Raw genomic sequence first — 18,513 nt, forward strand, 5'->3', positions numbered from 1 at the left:
CCAGCTCTTTAACTATTGTTAGCCTTCATATCATCACGTTCTTCCCAAGAATCTAGTCTGTCGTAATGTATCCACATAGTACATATGAGAATCCAAGCAGTGTGGCCTTTTGTAAATGAGATGGAAATTTTGTAAAACACACTATTTTCTAAGTGCAGCCCAAAATTTATTTTTATAATTGGTCACACAGTCGGCCAGATGTTTAGCTGGATTTGGCATTTTTATCCACCCATCATTATTATAACCTTCCCTTGCACGGCATTTTGAAAGGTTTGAAATAGGGGAGGCATACATCATGCCCCATCAACAAGATTTATGGATGCACAAAGTGGTGTTTTGAACTCTTATGAGCAGGAGGCAAGATTAATGGAGCAATATAGTGAGAAATTCATCGAGAAATGATACACTATCAGTTCACTGAGCTCCTGTACTGCTGTTGTCCCATTATTTATTCAAGTGAAGCTGAATGGAGGGAAGTCAGAATGAGGTTGATGCTTATGTGTAAAGGTGAAACAAAAACAGAATACTGCTTGGTAGTCCATAAAATGCAACAAAGAGACAAAATGAAGATGACTGGGGGGAGCAATGGCACAATTTAGATATGGGTGCCCCTCATTTAGGCGACACCAGGACATCTTCTGCACTGTGTTTCCCTCCCATTCTGGAACAATCAAGGAATCCTGCCACCTTAATTCTCCCTCCCATTCCACCTACACAAAATGAGCACTTAGAATGCATCCAAAACAACTGAGCTACACCTGTTCATAAAGCTTTAATACCTGACATTCTAAGGGCCATGATCCTTCATCTGAAATCCCAACTCTTGCTATGAACTTTTAAAGTTGGTGCATTTGCAAAAAAACAAGCAAACCCTTCCCCAAAACCAACAACTTGATTTTGGTTTTTTCTCACTGTCAGCCTCTGTCATGCTTTATATTAAAATAACAGTAACTTAGAAGTCTTTTGCCACTCATACCAATAGCCCAACTTTGCTCAAGTTCAGGCAGTCAGGAATAAACTAACAAGAATGATGAAGTTTTCCTTTAGAACTCAAAACAGCTGCTATCAATGCCTGATTAAATTACTTAATGACGTTATTAAGGCAGTCAGGTTTGTTGAAAAAGCCAGGCTGGATTTACATGAAAATTTGAGCCATAATGATTTGATTCATACTGAGAGGGAGGGGGAGAATCTCATTAGGGGTGAGAATTATGATGAACCTAGACTATATTTCCATAGTGGGAGCAGCCAGCACATGGACCTCTACTCTGTATTTAAATAAACAAAGGGAACTGCAGCTTTCCTAGGAAAAGAATGGCAAAAGAAGCAGGCTTCTTACAGTCAGGGAATCTCCCAAGGCAGCTATTACTTGCACATCAGCTGGTTTTAGGCTATGCACTGGGAAACAAAAAGAACAAAGAACAAAGAAAATAAACGTTGTAATTAAACATCTTGCAGGAAGCAGAATCCAATTCTTGCTAAGTTCAGCATAAAAAAGGCCTTACTCATAATTTTTGTAAGACATGTCTTCACAATGTCACCTTTGTTTCACCCCCAATTCTCTACAGAGGAGCATACCTTTCTCCTCCTATTATCCCCTCAACAACAACCCTGTGAGGTGGGTTGGGGTGAGAGAGCATAACTGGTCCAAAGTCACCCAACTGGCTTTGTGCTTAAGGGAGGATAAGAATTCACACTCTCCTGCTTCCTAGGCTGGTGCCTTCACCACTAGATCAAATTGGCTCTCTATAATATCTTAGGCATGTTAATGGTCATTGCCATGGATCATAGCTGCAACTTTATCTAATAAAAAGTATGGGTGACTGCTGAAAATACAGCAAAATATGTTCAGAAATTGACACTTTATATTATCTTTTGGCAGGAGAAGCAACATCTAAATTCATCCTTAGTGATTTCTCTTGATGATCTGGTGTCAAACAGCTAAGATTACCTGAAGTAGGATATTCAATGGATGGTGCTTTATCCTTGCACAGCATCTGGCTTCCATAAACTGGAGTATTTTCCTTGTGGTAAGTATAGTTGCTGTTTTTGTATGTCATTAAATATGGCTGGTCCTACAGAACAGGGATAGCCAAGTCAAAGTGAAAAGATGATCCCAAAGCGCCCTCCAGAGGCAAGTCTTGTCTTACAAATAACACAGATCCTGTAGTCCTCTGTACCTCTGATTAGGGACCAACCAGATGAGATAGGAGGAGATTATGAGATCTCAGCAATTTTAACAGGATAAAAGCAGGCGGTGTTTCTCAAGCAGAAGTCAACTGCCCTCATATTGGTCTTTATATCTAAATCTCTCTCACATTTACCCCTACCATCTCAATTACTGTTGATCTTTAGAAGAAAATACACAGGTATTTGGTGGGATGAATAACTGCTTAAGTATGGGATTCAAAGGGGTTACCTGCCCTTCAAAATCACAAACTGATTTGATTAGTCTGATAAGAGGAGCTTCTGTTAAACACACACACACACACACACAATCCAGAAAACATATCACACAGCTCCTGATATCTTGTTTTATTAACCCAAGAACTCTGGGTGGTACTTTCTTCTAGAAATCATCATGATTGCCTAGACCAGTATATTTTCCAAGAGCCAATATAGAAAGCCACCAATTTTAGGCAGTCAATGCTGTGCAACACCTAAAGAAGACCAACATGAGACTATCTTCTCATCAGTGGTGGGTTTCTACCAGTTCGCCCCGATTTGGGTAAACCGGTAGTGGCGGCGGCGGGAGGCTCCACCCATCCACCTGGATGTCATCACGGATGCTCTACACACGTGCAGAAGCTTCTGCGCATGCGCAGAAGTGCCATGCACGAGCAAAGCAAGCGTTCCAAACCGGTAACGAAGGTAAGTGGAACCCACTACTGCTTCTCATCCATCTGCCTTCCAGGTGTTCAGACATCACAATGGTAGACACTAGTGAAATATTAGGTCCTTGGAGTGAGTAAGGGATTCTAGTGAATTCAGATGGAGCCACATCAACACTTCCCCTCAAGTCATCTCTCACTTTCCAGATATATATACCTTTTCTGATGTCTCATTTTATGCACAGAAGTTCCTCACTGAGGTTAGTGAAGTTATAGGACAATTCTCACTTCTATTACATATGTTAGTGTCAGCATCCAGTCAAGGCTAACCCAGATAATTTTGCAATTGAATATTTCTTTCTATTTTGTAAGATTTATACAGTTCACAGAAAAGAAACAGGATGGGGGTGGCAATATTAATCTCACATGCACAGCAAGGATGGGAAAGAAAATAATACTGGAAATTACACAGAGTCCTAAGAAAATTAATTTACCTGGTTTGGACATTTGAGTGTTATCTCAGCTTCAATTCTTTGCAATATTGTCTTTTCTGCAATGGGCTCCAACTATAACAAATAATTAGAAAATGTAAAGGGCATGGAAGAGGAGATGAAAAACAAAAGATGCAGGAATGTATGCCATAAACCATTACAAAGTGCAATCCACAGAGCCTTCAGAGAATTAGATAATCAATACATAATTGATGTTTGAACTATAATTATCTAATTCTGCAATTTTTAGTATATTAAAGATATAATGCACAGGGGAAATAATATTGCAGCAGAAAGTCTGGCTCAGATCTTTTTTAGGTAAAAGGATTGTGTTGATACAGATGCTGCACCCCGTAGGTAAAACTTAACAAAGTGGGACAATTGATTTTCAAATTAAATAGCTGAACTATTACTCTAGAAGAAATATTGCAAATATTTTGCTGTATTTCCCCTGGTATTGTAGTGCAACCAGTTACCCATTCGTGCAAAGTTCACCTCATTCACCTCTTGGAACCATTACCATGTTTCCCCGAAAATAAGACCCTGTCTTATTTTGTTGAACCCTGAAATAAGCGCTTGGCCTTATTGCCATGCGCTCAAAAGCCCAATTGGGGTTTTATCAGGAAATGTCTTATTTTGGGGGGAAACAGGGTAGATAGAGTGTTAATTTTTATACTCTGCAATTTACTAGCTGGGGAAGAGGAAAGAGGATCTATGACAACTCACCCCAGCAAACTTGTTGTAGCCAACTCACCATGGTCAACTAGCCACAGCTAATTCACCACAGCCAATTTGCCACAGCCAACTCACTGTGGAACAACTTGCCATAGCTAACTCTCCGCAGGACAACTTGCCTTGGGACAAGAGTTACACTTCCGTGTTTCCCCAAAAATAAGACCGGGTCTTATTTTCTTTTGACCCCTGAAATAAGTGCTTGGCCTTATTTTCGGGGAGGTCTTATTTTTTCCCCATGTACCGGGTGGGGCGGGGGGAAGCTGCCCCTCTTACCAGCAGCTTGGTCTGTGGAACAGCTGATCAGCGGGTGACCTGCCACCGCCTCAAAGAATCCCGATCGCTCTTGAGCCGATTGAGGTTGCAAAAGCAGCAGGAGGCCCCACGTGCCTTATGCCCCCTTCAAGAACAGTCTTACCTCAATCAGCTGCAATGGCCTAAGTTCTTGGTGCACTCCAATCCCATCTGCCCTGCTTGCTGGCCCTGCTGCTCCTGGGACATTTTTGGCTGCTGGCCGCTGAGCGGCTGCCTGTATTGCTGCTGGCCTTGTGGGGGCTTTTCTCCTTCCTGGCAGCACTGCTTTCAGCCGTCCTGCTTGGCTGCTACCTGGTATGACCCAATAGGGCCAGGGTCTGAAGAGTAGCTCATAGCCCAGCGCAAGCAGCACCAAGTAGACTTGCAGGAAGGTGCTCAGCAGCCTGAAGGCGGTGGCAGGTGAGGCGGCATGGCTCTACCAGTGGCCTCTGATGAAGGGGCCCTAGCAGGCCAGTGGGGTGGGAGGGCGCTCAAAAGATTGTAGATCTCAGCTGACTTCACCCCATGCCAGGCAGGAGCAGCCCAAAGCAGTTCTGCCAGGAGGGCGAAGAGCTTCCACAAGGCCAGCAGCAGCACAAACAGTTGCTCATGCCAGTTGCTGCAAGCAAGTGGCGACCACGTCAAAAGTGAAAAGTAGGATTCGGCTCTTTCTTGAAATGTGCTTGCAGCAGCTCCTGGACATGGAGTGGGTGGCCCCATGCCTCTGACTGCTGCCAGTGCCTTCTCCCTTCCTAAACACGCCAGGATTTAATCTGAATACTCTAACACGGGCAGTAGTGAATGCTTCCTGAAAGGGGGGCAACAAACGGGAAGGGCGCCTGGACTTGCAGCGCTTTGTTTGATTCAGGCACTGCTGCTGACTTGGTAGGAGCTCTTCCTTGTGTTCGGGTAACCTCCTTTCCTTGGGGCTCCCTGCACAAATGCACATCCATGGTTTTGGCATAAATCACCCCCAAGGAAAGTAGGATCGGCAGGAAAATGGGGGAGGAGGGATTTTCCTGCCGATCCTCCTTTCCTTGGGGGTGATTTATCTTCAAGGAAAGGAGAACAAAGCAAATCCATTCATTCTAACTGCATATCTACATGCTGGCGGAAAGTTGGTTGGGTGAGCTACTGCTTCGGTGGGCAACAGCTCCATGGCAGCCCTACACATCCCTGTAGGAGTCCCTGCACAGGGACAGACAAATGGAAGAGGGAGGGGAGATCACCCCTTCCCTCCTCCATCCCACTGTAGGGCCACCACTGAGCTCTTGCCCACTAAAGTTGCAGGGCAGCCAAGAGCAGCACAGCCAGGAGTGTGAAGACATTCGGTCTCAGTGTTGTGGCCAGGCTGACAGCATGGTGCAGAGCCCTGGGAAGCATGGCTGGAAGCATGTGCATGGTTGTAGGGATGAACAGCTGACAAGAAGTTGTGTTGTGCCAGAAGTACTGTCGCCGCCATCGCCTCCCTGTTCTTTGCACCAGCTGCGTACCTCGTTGCCTGCTGGTGCCACTCATGGCCAGACCCGGCCAGGAGAGTGGCCTGCTAACAAGTGCCTGGCCGGCACTGTCCTGACGTGTCCTGCCGCTGCCATAGCCTTGCTTGTCATTGGACTCACCAGCTTCGATGGTTGCAGCTCTATGCCCCCACCACCACCTCCAGGTATGGCAAGACCCAGATCTGGACTCAACAAGGGACCCTCAGTTGCAAGGTTGCCTGGTGCCGCGGCAGGGCTGGGGCTGGCAAGAGTGTGCAAGAAATACCTCCAGCACCCAGAGAGATAGAACAAGAGGCAGCTCCCAATCAACTCAGCTGATCCACAAGTCATGATTAAGGGGCCCAGCTGCCATTAGCTGACTGGGGAAGGGAAGGGCTGCCTCCTGTGCTGATCACGCCCACCCCTTCACTATGGCTTATTTTTGGGATAGGACATATATTAGGCTCACCCCAAAAAATCAAGCTAGGACTTATTTTCTGAATAGGTTGTATTTTCAGGGAAACATGATAATATCGAAGAAATAATCCAATAGATTCATTAAAGAAAGGATGCCAAATGAAGAACAAAATAAAATGTGATAAAATATTTTTTAAATTATTATAAATAATTAAATTGAATTGTTGAATTGTCCCACAGTGAGTTGGTCAAGGTAATGACGATTTAATAGCTGACCAACTGCTGTAATGTTGAAATGCTTTAACAGTGATGCAATGGAAGCAATGAGTCAGCAGGATTATTTGACTACTACCACTTTAAGAGGCTGTAATGTAAGAGAGGCCCTGTGAGGGTGTATCTCTCTCTCCGTGTGTGCTTCTGTGCTGTAGTTGATGATTGATTGCCTTACTTTGCCTAGAACGTGTATGTATATATTCCTTGTAGATAAACCATTATTTGAAAGACAAACCTGTTTACTGTATTTTGCTCCTGGGTTGTCTCAAAATAGTCACACTGTGTGCAGAATTGTCCCATGGCGAGTTGTCCTGTGGTGAGTTGGCCATGGGTAGTTGACCATGGCAAGTTGGCTGTGATGAATTGGCTGTGGAGAGTTATCACATTCCAGAGGGAAGCACCTAATTTAAGAGGATTCTTGGCAGCTCACCATCTCACAATGGTGGTATACATGCAATTAGGAGGGTTTGGGTGGCAATAACAATGGCTGTCAAAAGTAGCATGGAAGCATCTCAACAAAGGCTTCCTAAATCTTATGTTCCTAATAATCTGCAAATGGACAGCCAGTTAAAAATCCATTGTGACACTACCTATGCAATGAATGTGATTCACTAACATCTTTCCATAATCAGAAAACAATGATTTTCAGGATGGGTAACTCCTGTTAGGTTTTGTATTGTATGTTGTTAATACAAAATGTCCACATTCTGAGATTTATGAATGGGACTAAGAGAAAAACATCTAGCGCAATCTCTTACCATGTTGTTCCACAGCCCCCGAGCAGCCTGGGTGTGGCTCTTCTGGTGGAAATGAAAACAGTCTGGGGCAAAATATGAAGCATCTGGCAGCCCATCCTAAAGTAAGAATCAGACATTATTATTTCCATAAGGGTAACTCTGCTGACTTGTTCCAGCAAAGCAAAAATGTGTTGCTGAAAATATTTTCAAGAACTAGAGCCCATTTCACTTGAGGGACAGAAAAAAACCAGTAAAAATGGAAACAAATGACTATCCAGTTCAAGATATTCCATCTATATATATACAGAATAAATATATGCTGTACATGACAAGCTTTGAATAATTTGATTGTTAGATTACATAACAACAACAACAAATTAACAAAGTTGGAAGAGACCTTGTCATCTAGTCCAGTCCCCCGCCCAAGCAGGAGACCCTACACAATTTCTGACAGATGCCAGTCTAGTCTCTTCTTGAAAGCTTCCAGTGATGAAGCTCCCACAACTTCTGATGGCAAGCTGTTCCATTGGTTGAAATGGAAATGGAAACTTCTGATGGCAAGCTGTTCCACTGTCAGAAAATTACTCCTTATTTCCAGGTTGAATCTCTCCTTGTTCAGTTTCCATCCATTATTTGTTGTCTGGCCTTCAGGTGTTTTGGAAAATAGCTTGACCCCCTCTTCTCTGTGGCAGTCCCTCAAATATTGGAACACTGCTATTATGTCTTCCCTGATCCTTCTTTTCACTAGACTAGCCATGCCTTGTTCCTGTAACTGTTCATCATATGTTTTAGCCTCCAGTCTCCTAAGAATCTTGGTTGCTCTTCTCTGCACTCTTTCTAGAATCTCATTATCTTTTTTCTAGTGTAGCGACCAAAACTGGATTCAGTATTCTAGTATATCCCATCTTTCTTCTTGAAGCTGAAGGTGATATATTGTGCTCCCTTTTCCACTTTCATCTCTACAACTAGGGATAAAGAGATTGGCCTGACAGTGTGACTTTCCCAAAGTCACTTAATTATCTTTGATGTTTGAAGATAAATTTGAATCAGAATTTTCATGGTCAGGTCCTATATTTTAACCACTATATCCTACCGGTTATCTATATATACCCTGTTTTCCCAAAAATAAGACATTCCCTGATAATAAGCCCAATCGGGTTTTTGAGCGCATGCGCTGAAATAAGCCTCCCACCCCCCGAAAATAAGCCCTCCCTGAAAATATTTAAACGCAGAACTGGAAATCAGGTAAGACAGCATGAGGAGCCCCATCTCGCTCCACGCGCACCAAAATAATAAGACCTCCCCAAAAATAAGGCCAAGCGCTTATTTCGGGGTTCAAAAAAATATAAAACAGGGTCTTCTTTTTGGGAAAACACAGTAGCAAATTGAAATCCAGTCCATACATGCCAAGAAATGTATGCATTTAAAAATAAAATATGCTTAATGTGACTAATTTTATTTTGAAGAGATGGAAAGCAGTATAGTGATCTTTGAGAGAAAGCTGGCAGAGTCCTGCAATACATATAACACCATATTTTATAAGAAAATCTTTAAACTTTTTAAGTGGCTAGTTTGTGCATTTTAATGAAAAGTCTATTTCTTATAAAGTTTGGCTTAGGGTGAAAATAGGGCAAACAAATTTACTCAAAAGAGAAATAATTTCTATCTGAACATTACTAAAGAACCTCTTCAAAGTTTGGTAATTCCAAACTGAAGGTATCGTCCATGCCTAATTGAATTGATTTAGGAGCAATTTGTAGCCTGTTCAGGTGAATACGTTTCCATGCCAAATTCAATACTTAAGTAGATATCATTGAAAAACCAGTGTCAATGGATATAACATGATTATCTTCAGTCAGGACTCTCTGTGGTCATACATTAGTTTCCATATGAACTAGAAGACAATGTTCCTTATGTGTTGATTATGGAATCATATCATCCAAAGAACAGTAATACCTCACGGCCACAACTGAGTTGATGTGAACACTCTGTGCTTGGTGGATTTATTTCATAACAATAGATGGATGAATGCTGTAAGTTTCTATTGTAAAAATCCTGAGCAACTCTTGCCCTAGAATAAAAGCAAGGACTACTGGAGAAATCCAGTATAGTATTGTAATGTTCAGATGAATAAGTGAAAATATTTCAGAAAAGAAATCTCAGATTGTTTTTACATGCTTTAAAACAGGAGTGGACAATGGGATGCATGCAGTCCTTTAGGACCTTGAGATCAAGCTGCCAGAATTCACTTCCAAATAGACAAATGCAATAGCAATCTCAGGCCAATCTGGTGAGTTTTCTAGGGTGAAAGGAAACTCACCCTAGTGGGAGTTGGGTTCCTGGTAGGAAAGGTGGAAAGCACTGTACTGTATTTTCTTTCCAGTTGGTTCCTGGTTTTATTCCCATCCTTAACTGCCCGAAAGCAGGTCAGAATATTTTCCCATGTTCCTTCTCATGAATATCAAAGCATCATCAGATAGCCTCCTGCAGCCTTCCAAAAACTTAAGATGCTGGGTGGCAGTTTTTGTTATGTCAGAAGTTGCTTCCCTTACTTTGAAAGGAGATGACTGAACGGTTGTAATTTGTACTTACCATTTGTACATAGGGAAAACTGTCCTCTTCAGGTTTTCAATTTACAGTTCACATCAGAAGTGCTACATTGGCCCAAATAATCTTCCCTTGATGTCGCTAATAATCTGGAGAACTCATTGTTAGGCATACCACGTGCTATCTCTGTTGGAATTACTTTCAATCTGTTCATTCATTCATTACTCAAAATATAGTCCCTTATTTTTCCTTATTTGACCCATGAGAGTTGACTATCTCATATTAAAGGGAAAAAACAAGATAAATAATTTCATAGGACTATAACTTAATTTACCTGAGTGTTAGCTAATTAAGGTTATGCTTTAGTCTGCTGACCACTAAGTCATAGTTACTTGCAACCATCACTGCTTTGCTATCCTTCTCCTGCCTAAGTAATTCCCAATCTCACTATACTATGAGTTGGATTCAGACACAGTCAAATATAAAGGAAATCATTGAACTCAATGGCATTTAAGTTAGCTAGGCCCCATCTATGATTTACAGTTCTCAAAAATGTAGTACATGTATACATTTGCAATTACCGGAGTCACAGGCATCTCTGCTTTTTCGAGCAGTGGCTGTACAACCACAGTGAAATCTTCTCTTGTGTCATACCTTCCACTCTCGACCAAGCGATGAGTATCTTCCTAGCAAAACAAAACCCCATTATAATGCTCCTTTTAGAGCTGCTAAACAGTGAAATGACAAGCTGATATATCTGTCAAATACAGGAATAATGTTCAACCATTTCTTTGGTTTATGGGGGGGGGGAATGTCAATTTTTCAGAGCATCTGAATCTGATCCCTAATTGTCTACACTCTTATGGATCTTGAAACTCAGAACTACACAATAAACAGCACAAGCCCATTAGTGCTTTTCCCCCCCTCCAGCTGACCTATAAGCATGGTTACCTACCCATTGAACTACCAAAGGTCATGGAGTAAAAATTAATCCTTTTCCATCCCACAATTGGGATGCGCTTCAAGGTGTTGGTTACCACCTTTAAAGCGCTCCATGGCATAGGGCCTGGGTATTTGCGGGACCGCCTTCTGCCGCCGATAGCCTCCCACCGGCCAGTACGCTCCCACAGAGAGGGACTCCTCAGGGTGCCATCAGCCAGGCAGTGTCGCCTGGTGACCCCCAGGGGGAGGGCCTTCTCTGTGGCAGCACCTGCCCTCTGGAACGATTTGCCCCTGGAGATATGCATGATACCAGATCTCCGGGCTTTTTGTTGTGCCCTAAAAAATTTTCTTTTCCACCAAGCAGGGCTGGCGTAAACACCCCCCCCCCCCTTTGAGATGTTAGATTTTTAATTGTCTATGGGTTTTAGTTGGGATGTTTTAAATTTTGGGCCAAAGTTGTGTAATTCTTTTAACAAATTTTAAATTTTGTATTGGGGTGAGTCCAGCAGGAGAAGGGCGGTATACAAATTTAATAAAATAAATAATAAATAACAATTAATCTGATCCATGGTTTTTCAGTACATGCGTATTATATACATTTAGTGATTTACAATTTGTCTTTCTCTTGCACGCTCATGCATAGACACACATAAAAGTTGCTAAGATGAGAAGCTATCTATGGGTTCATTTGAAGTCCTCCAGATGATCCCCAATCTGTCATTTCATTATCGCCTATGACTTGAGATGAATTCCAAACATACATCCATGAAAAACCAAAAATTCAAAAGTAGAATTTTATTTGAGATTAAATGAAAGGAGCTCTGAGATGAAAGGAAAGGACAGTATTGGCAGCGTTGAAAGTAGAAGCCAGGAGGAAGAAGGAAGCAAGAGTTTGTTCCAATAGAAAATAGTCAAGGCCTATGGAATTGCAGGAGTTCAAAGGGAGAAAAAAAAAAGACCTCTGACTGGCCACACCCCCATCTATTCTCTGCCTCCCGAGTCCCAGCTGATTGGGAGAGAATGGGGATTTTCCAATAATCTTCCCCTGGAGTGGGGTGGGAATGGAGATTTTACAGTATCCTTCCCCTGCCATGGCCACCAAGCCACGCCCACCAAGCCATGCCACACCCACCAAGTCATGCCCACAGAATCCATAGTAAAAATGTTTGAATCCAACCACTGCTGATATGGTCTTGAGACTCTACTTTTCACAACTTCAATTTCTCATTTCTGTTACAGGATCTTTTCCTCAGATTCCCAATAATAAATGAAATTGTACCTTAAAACAGTACTCCACTGCATTTTTGCCTCCATTTTTGTAGACAACTTTTCTTTGCTGTATGTCAAACTGAGTCACATTTCAAAGCCCAAGTCACTGGGCTTTGCTTCTAACGAGGCATCTGATATTTATTGAGCACACAGCAGCCTTTTCAAGTCTATTTGTTCTATCTAACATTGGATGAATTGTTGCATTATTCTTTGTTTTCAATATGTAATGTACCCAAATGAAGCAGTGGACTTACAGGCTTTAAAACAGGTTAAGATAATTTCAGTTAGAAAAACACAGTCTCTCTTTTCTCAAGTGAGCCAGTATTTTATTGGCCAATTATATAACACAAAGTATTTTTAAACAAGTTTGATGGAGCCTATTTCCATGTTAAGTGTATAATTGCAACTTTCAGGCACTTGCACTTAATGGAATTATGATGTATTTCCATTTATATCAAACCTTTTTGAACTTTTACTTACAACCTGCATAGGATTGGGCTGTGTGTTTCATTGATAAAAATTAGCTTACGTGATTATTATCTAAAGTTGGCCCAGGAATGCAAAGAAGCTTTTAAATGAAGGTGTGAAAAAGACCAAATGTAATTTTGATATTTTAAGTCACTACTTATTATTTTTAAATTAACTTGCTTTTCATTGTTAAAACCAAATCCAGAAGCAGAGTTAGTAAAATGGCAAAAATACCTAATATGTTCATGCTTGGTTTTTAAAAGGATGAGGTGTAGAACACTGCTGTATATTATTTATAATGCATTTTCCTTACCTGATACCTTCGATTTAAAAACGCCAAGTTCTCAATTTCAGAGGAATTATCCTTAGGTTTGAAAATGCATGGACAGATTGACCTAGAGGGGAAAAATGGCACATGTTGACCATATTCTCTTATCTCAGACATTTTTAAAAATGGAAAACTTTTCACTTTTCATGTCCCATAACTATGTTTCATGTGACACATGCTGTGAAAAGCATGTTATGCTCAAACAATATTTCTATAGAGATTCTCAATCATGCAAGTCATGGTTGTCCCAAAGGCAGTTTTTCAAAAAGCAACTAGACTTTGTTTTTCCTTGAAGACATTTCACTTTTCATCCAAGAAGCTTCTTCAGTTCTGATGGAGGATGGAAGGATTTATATTGCTTGCAGTCATCTGCTTGTTAGCATTCTTTCTGAGAGTTATTGAGGCCACTTGAATGTTTATCTGTGCCCTCAGGGTCACCTGAATAATGCAAATGGGTGTGGAATCTTCTTGGAATGGCTGAAAGTACTGCAGTACAATGCAGTGAGACATGTACAGATCTGTACACTGGAGAAACAAAACAACCACTTTACAAATGCATGCCACAACAGAACAAATCAATCAGTACAAGATTCAGCAATCCATCTGCATTTGAAAGACACTCTTTTGAAGATAGCAAAGACCACATTCTTGACAGAAAGGACCACTGGCTTGAAAGAGGGGTCAAAGAGACTATCTACATCTCTTTCAATTAAGATTGAACAGCCCTCTCCCAAGAAAGGGGGAGAAATGAAACACTACCTATCTCCTGTCTACAGCATATTCCTTTCAGCAGTTCCAAGAATGTTCCAAACCCATTTACATTACAGATAAACTTTCAAGTGGCCTCCATGACTCTCAGAAAGAATTCTGATGAGTAGACAACTGCAAGAAATATAAATCTTTCCATCCTCCACCATTCAGTCAGAGCTGAAGAAGCTTCTTGGATGTTAAGTGAAATGTCTTCAAGAAAAAACAAAGTCCAGTTGCCTTTTGAAAAAGCACCTTTGAGTCAAACAATATTGACTCCTCCAGTTGAATTGCTTAAGTATAACACATGATTTCATGGAGAATGGTTTTTCTGTAATACTCTGTACTTCTTGGATTTGAATCATTGTTCTTTTCTATGAATAGAAGCCTCACAGTGGATTGTTCAGCATATACCTGCCACCAGAAAAAGAATGGGGAAATGCATTTTTTATCTTTCTCTCTTCCACTGCAAACCTTTGTATCTTCTATGGCAGGGGTATCAAACATGTGGTGTCATGTCATCATGTGACGTATCATGATGTTTTCCCCCTTCACTAAAATTGGGGTGGGCATGGCCAGCGCATGAGGTATCCAGCCCATGGGCCACGAGTTTGACAACCCTGCTCTATGAAGCAGATTTGATGGCAAACCACCCCATAATCTATGACCCTTCCAAGACTATTTCTATACATTTAGATAAATAGTGTGTACTTGGTTTATATTTCCATATTGCAACAATCAGAATTAGTAAAAAGCAATTGCTTAAGTTTATAAGGAGCCACAATCAGCACAGATACTGGAGATTTTTCCCAGTTCCAGCACAACATCAATTCATTTCAAACCTCATAATCAATCTTGGGCAGTCAATGCTCTTCTCCTGATACAGTTTCCTCACAGGTATCACATCAAGTATTGTTACCAGGTTCACAAATGTATGAGGGACCTGCAAAGAGGTACATGTAAAACAGAATAGGTGGTAGCAATTTAGAAGCCAGGTGGTTTCTAAATTGCCAGTTCTTATGGGAAAAGTAACTATAACCAGGCAGAAACACTTCTCATCCCCATTTCCCCCATCCATTCATTCATTAACTCACAACTTTACTTACAAGCATCCAAACTGGTGTTTGCAGCTGATTGTGATAACTGAGCCACACCCTGAAATTTTCTCCACTCAGACCCTTAGCTTACAAAAGCAAATGCTAAGACAAAGTGTTGGAATAGAGATTTGGAGGTCTTCTAATCCAAGCCCCTGCCCACAGCAGGAGATTCTATAAGGTTCTGGACAAATGGCTGTCCAGTCTCTTCTTAAAAACTTATGGTGATGAAAGGATTTGTGGAGCTAAGCTATCCCATTATTTATTGTTCTCATTGTCAGAAAATTTCTTCTTAGTTCTAGGTTGGATCTTGGGCAATATCTGGAGATTGGCAGCTATTACAAGCAGGCAAGGGTACTCTAATTCAACTATCTGGACCATAAGCTACAGGGAATAGTATATCCTCGTGGTAGTCTCACTTGGACCTTTGCCAGGAGTTTGGCAGCAACTAGAAGGGGAGCAACCACACTGAAACAGCCCCTGATCTTTAACTATCAGTAACTTATCCTAACTTTCAGAAGAACTTTTGGAAAAAGGCAAAAGTTATATACTATTATATACTAATAGGCTGTACACCACCCTGAGTCCTTCGGGAGAAGGGTGGTATAAAAATAAAATTATTCTTATTCTTATTTTATAGAATTTGGGGCATTTGTCTGAACTGAACATGACTGAGTGTAAAGGACTGAGTGTTAAAGATACATTTACGTAGCAACAGCAACTTGGAAGTCCAAGTCCAAGAAGGACGAAGTTTACCCAGAGCAATAGCTTGTTGTTGGGGGAAGTTGTCTTCTATACCGCCCTTAAGCATTCTGTATTGATTTGCTATGCTATGGTGTGTCCAATCCTTGGAAAGCAAAAAACCCTTCTAAACCTAATCTTAATAGTGAAGATTGAGGCTCAGTATTTTCTTTTTCAGTGGACAAAGTTCAGCTGACAAAATTTGAAGCAAAAGATCCCCTGGAAAACAGCAAGTTATAAATATAATTGTCTCTCCCTGGCTGATTTTATTAAGACGTCTAAGGAAAGTTCTCCAGATTAATGATTTCAGTTGGCAATCATGTATACCCATGAGTGCTGATCTGAATCATGCTTATCCATAAGTGCAATTAAAGATTGAGAGGCAGGGCATACTGAAAAGTATGTGACAGCCATAGATAGAGCCCATGGCTGCAATGAAGACTATACATCACAATCAGAAAACTCAGATCAAATCCAAAGTACTCTGTCTAATTTGTAGGACTCATGGCTCAGGAACTCTGCATCTGAGGGCTTGCCTACCCTCTCACAGGTTTATAACAATACCAAGATTTTAAACATACATTCCTTTTGGAAAATCTCCACCATTTAAGTTTTGCTCTTTTTAGATCTGCTGTGAAATACTCTCTCCAAAGGTGCTCATTCACCTGCTCTCTATTTTAATTAGCTTTAAGCCATTTAAAATGTTGGCAGTCCTCAAAAGCTTTTGAGAAGCCTTTCAAAAATAGGAGTCAATAATGCAAATGAATTGAGTATATTTAAAATTATGGAAATAAAGAATGCCAAAATTTCACCATACTTTGGGGACTTTTTTTTTTTTTTTTTTTTTTTGCAATATTTGATGACCTTATGAGATCTGGGCCCCTTTATTTTATTTTTTTTAATTATGTTTGCAGTTACAATACAGTTACAATATTCCCCTGAAGTATTCTTGCAGGCAACCCTTGCTATTCATAACTGGAAACCATCGCCTTAAAGAAACTATTGATTCTAATAATTCACCCAATCATTTCCCCTTTTAGCAGAGACTCCTTGGATACCTCTTTATGAAGTATATCCAGAGCTGATTGTATATTCCATATGTAGTACTCCGGAGAATTATGTATCTATGAAAGAAAAGGATAACGAATGATGAATTTTGTGCAAAATAAGCTGCTCGTAGCTCTTTCTTATCACGTCATTATTTATGCACATTTGGCAATTGAAAGTTGCAATTTATACTAATGTGCACCTTTCACAAATGACATAATGGCTGCCTTTCCACGATATTTTTGACATAATCCAGTTGTTTTGAAGCACCCAAACATAGTAATTGGATCAAAAGTAGTAATGAGCTTCAATCTGAATATGAACCATGGCAGAGAATGGGAGCAGTTCAAAGTGTTTTGAACATAACATTCCAAACGAAACTTGTTTACAACTGAAGCATCCCTGGAACACTTCACACCACTTTCATTTCAGAGGGTTTACCTCAGGAAACCATTAAACTGCACCCTCAGAAAAGAATGGTCTGAAAAACAATATGGTCTGGAGACAAACAGAATTTTCTAAATAGTAAGTCAAACATTTCTATTTTGTAAATAGAGAATCCCTGCACAGATTGTTTCTTATGTTCAACGAGCTTTTCTGCCTAGAAACTTTAGAAAAGTGTCCATGGCATCACCATGGTTCTTTTTTTTTAATGTCTCAGGCTGACAGCAGTGAGTATGGAAAAGAAAGAGAGGGGAGAGAAAAGAAAAACTGGTACAGCTGTAAGCTAACCTGTGAGTCTCACACATCTCTCACTCACTTAGGCTTCTCTGTATTTTCTTTGTCCTTCCATTCAGCCATTCTATGGCTGCCATATCTGGATTATAAAAATATGGATGACCATTAGATGGCAGAAAACTGAAGTGTCCATATCTCTTTGTCATCTAGCGGTCAGCCACATTTTTGAAGCCCAGATATAACAACTGCACTACATCTGCTTTGCTATTTCCTGCCCAGCATCACCTGCCTCTCTTCTGTCCACCTCCCTCAAAGAGGACAAAGATCAAACTGTGAGGGAAAGAACTGAAAAGGCTTTTGCATCCTTCACCTGACTGTTCATGCCTGACTAACTCTTGACACCATTTCAGCAAAAAGGAAAACCAATGCTAGCTACAAGTCCTGAAAGGAGAAGAGAAGGTACACCAGCCAGCTCCAAAAACAGACCCCTTTCCATGTCATTTATACCAGATGTGCAATTTTCAAAGCATGACATGGAACTTATGAGAACTACTCAAAATTTACTATTCAAGGAAACTAGGTATGGGACAGTTTGGGCTGAATTTCCAGTATACCAGATCAAAATATGATCTACTATAGTATTTATGATGTATATTTAGAATATAATCATTATTGGGTTGTTGTTATTAAAATAAGATTATTTTATTTACTTCATTTTACTTGGCCTTTTGGCTACGATTAAGTGTAGTACTTATTCTTATTTATTTAATTCACTTATCCTGAAACGAATGCATAAAAATACTCAAAAATTAGAAGCTGAGCAAAACTTTCATATAAATATGTACTGTACCACCAATCTTGCTGCAGTTTGCACATGCCATGGATCATGACCAAAATAGAATTAAACCTCTAACCCAAGCGAGACTGAAAGGTTGGAGAAATCAGGAGGCCTAAATAAACATAAAATCTCTTTCATGTAGGAGCTCCAAAAAAATTATTAAAAATAATAATTAGAAGTAACATTTAAATGCTATCTAACCATTACAAAAGTAGACCTGTAAAACCCAACCCAGAAATACATATTTAATTACATTTTTCAGTATGTTGATAAGAGCCAAAAGAAAGAAAGTTTATCACTTGGAGGCATTCATAAATAAGCACTTTACTACCATCTTATCATGATTAACTATAAAAAAGGGAAAATAATGTCAGTGTTTTGATCTAAGTTACACAAATGGCAGATTTTCTAGAGATCCAAACTGTCATTAAGTAAGAAAAGTACAAACCTTGCCTGTTTATTATCAGCTCTGTTGGCATCTGCCTTTATCAACAGAAAATTATCTATAAAATGAAGTAGCACTGATATTCTAATCAGTGGAAGTTCTCAAAGATATGAAAT

At 40.4% G+C, this 18,513-nt stretch overlaps 1 protein-coding gene across 1 annotated transcript in view; it reads right to left on the bottom strand.

Annotated features, from left to right (window-relative positions):
- The window catches only part of PLB1 (phospholipase B1), a 120,580-nt gene that overhangs the window by 56,365 nt on the left and 45,702 nt on the right, over positions 1–18,513 (bottom strand). The window contains exons 23-30 of the mRNA XM_070949718.1: positions 16,448–16,513; positions 14,397–14,497; positions 12,793–12,874; positions 10,382–10,486; positions 7,275–7,370; positions 3,326–3,397; positions 1,952–2,075; positions 1,340–1,398 (exon numbers count right to left, since the gene is read on the bottom strand). Coding sequence (XP_070805819.1) covers positions 1,340–1,398; positions 1,952–2,075; positions 3,326–3,397; positions 7,275–7,370; positions 10,382–10,486; positions 12,793–12,874; positions 14,397–14,497; positions 16,448–16,513 — 705 coding nt within the window. The remainder of the gene's footprint in view (positions 1–1,339; positions 1,399–1,951; positions 2,076–3,325; positions 3,398–7,274; positions 7,371–10,381; positions 10,487–12,792; positions 12,875–14,396; positions 14,498–16,447; positions 16,514–18,513) is intronic.

The sequence above is a fragment of the Pituophis catenifer genome, unplaced genomic scaffold, assembly GCF_029215685.1.
Source record: "Pituophis catenifer annectens isolate HBS135680 unplaced genomic scaffold, rPitCat1.0.hap2 SCAF_1, whole genome shotgun sequence".
Lineage (NCBI taxonomy): Eukaryota > Metazoa > Chordata > Lepidosauria > Squamata > Colubridae > Pituophis > Pituophis catenifer.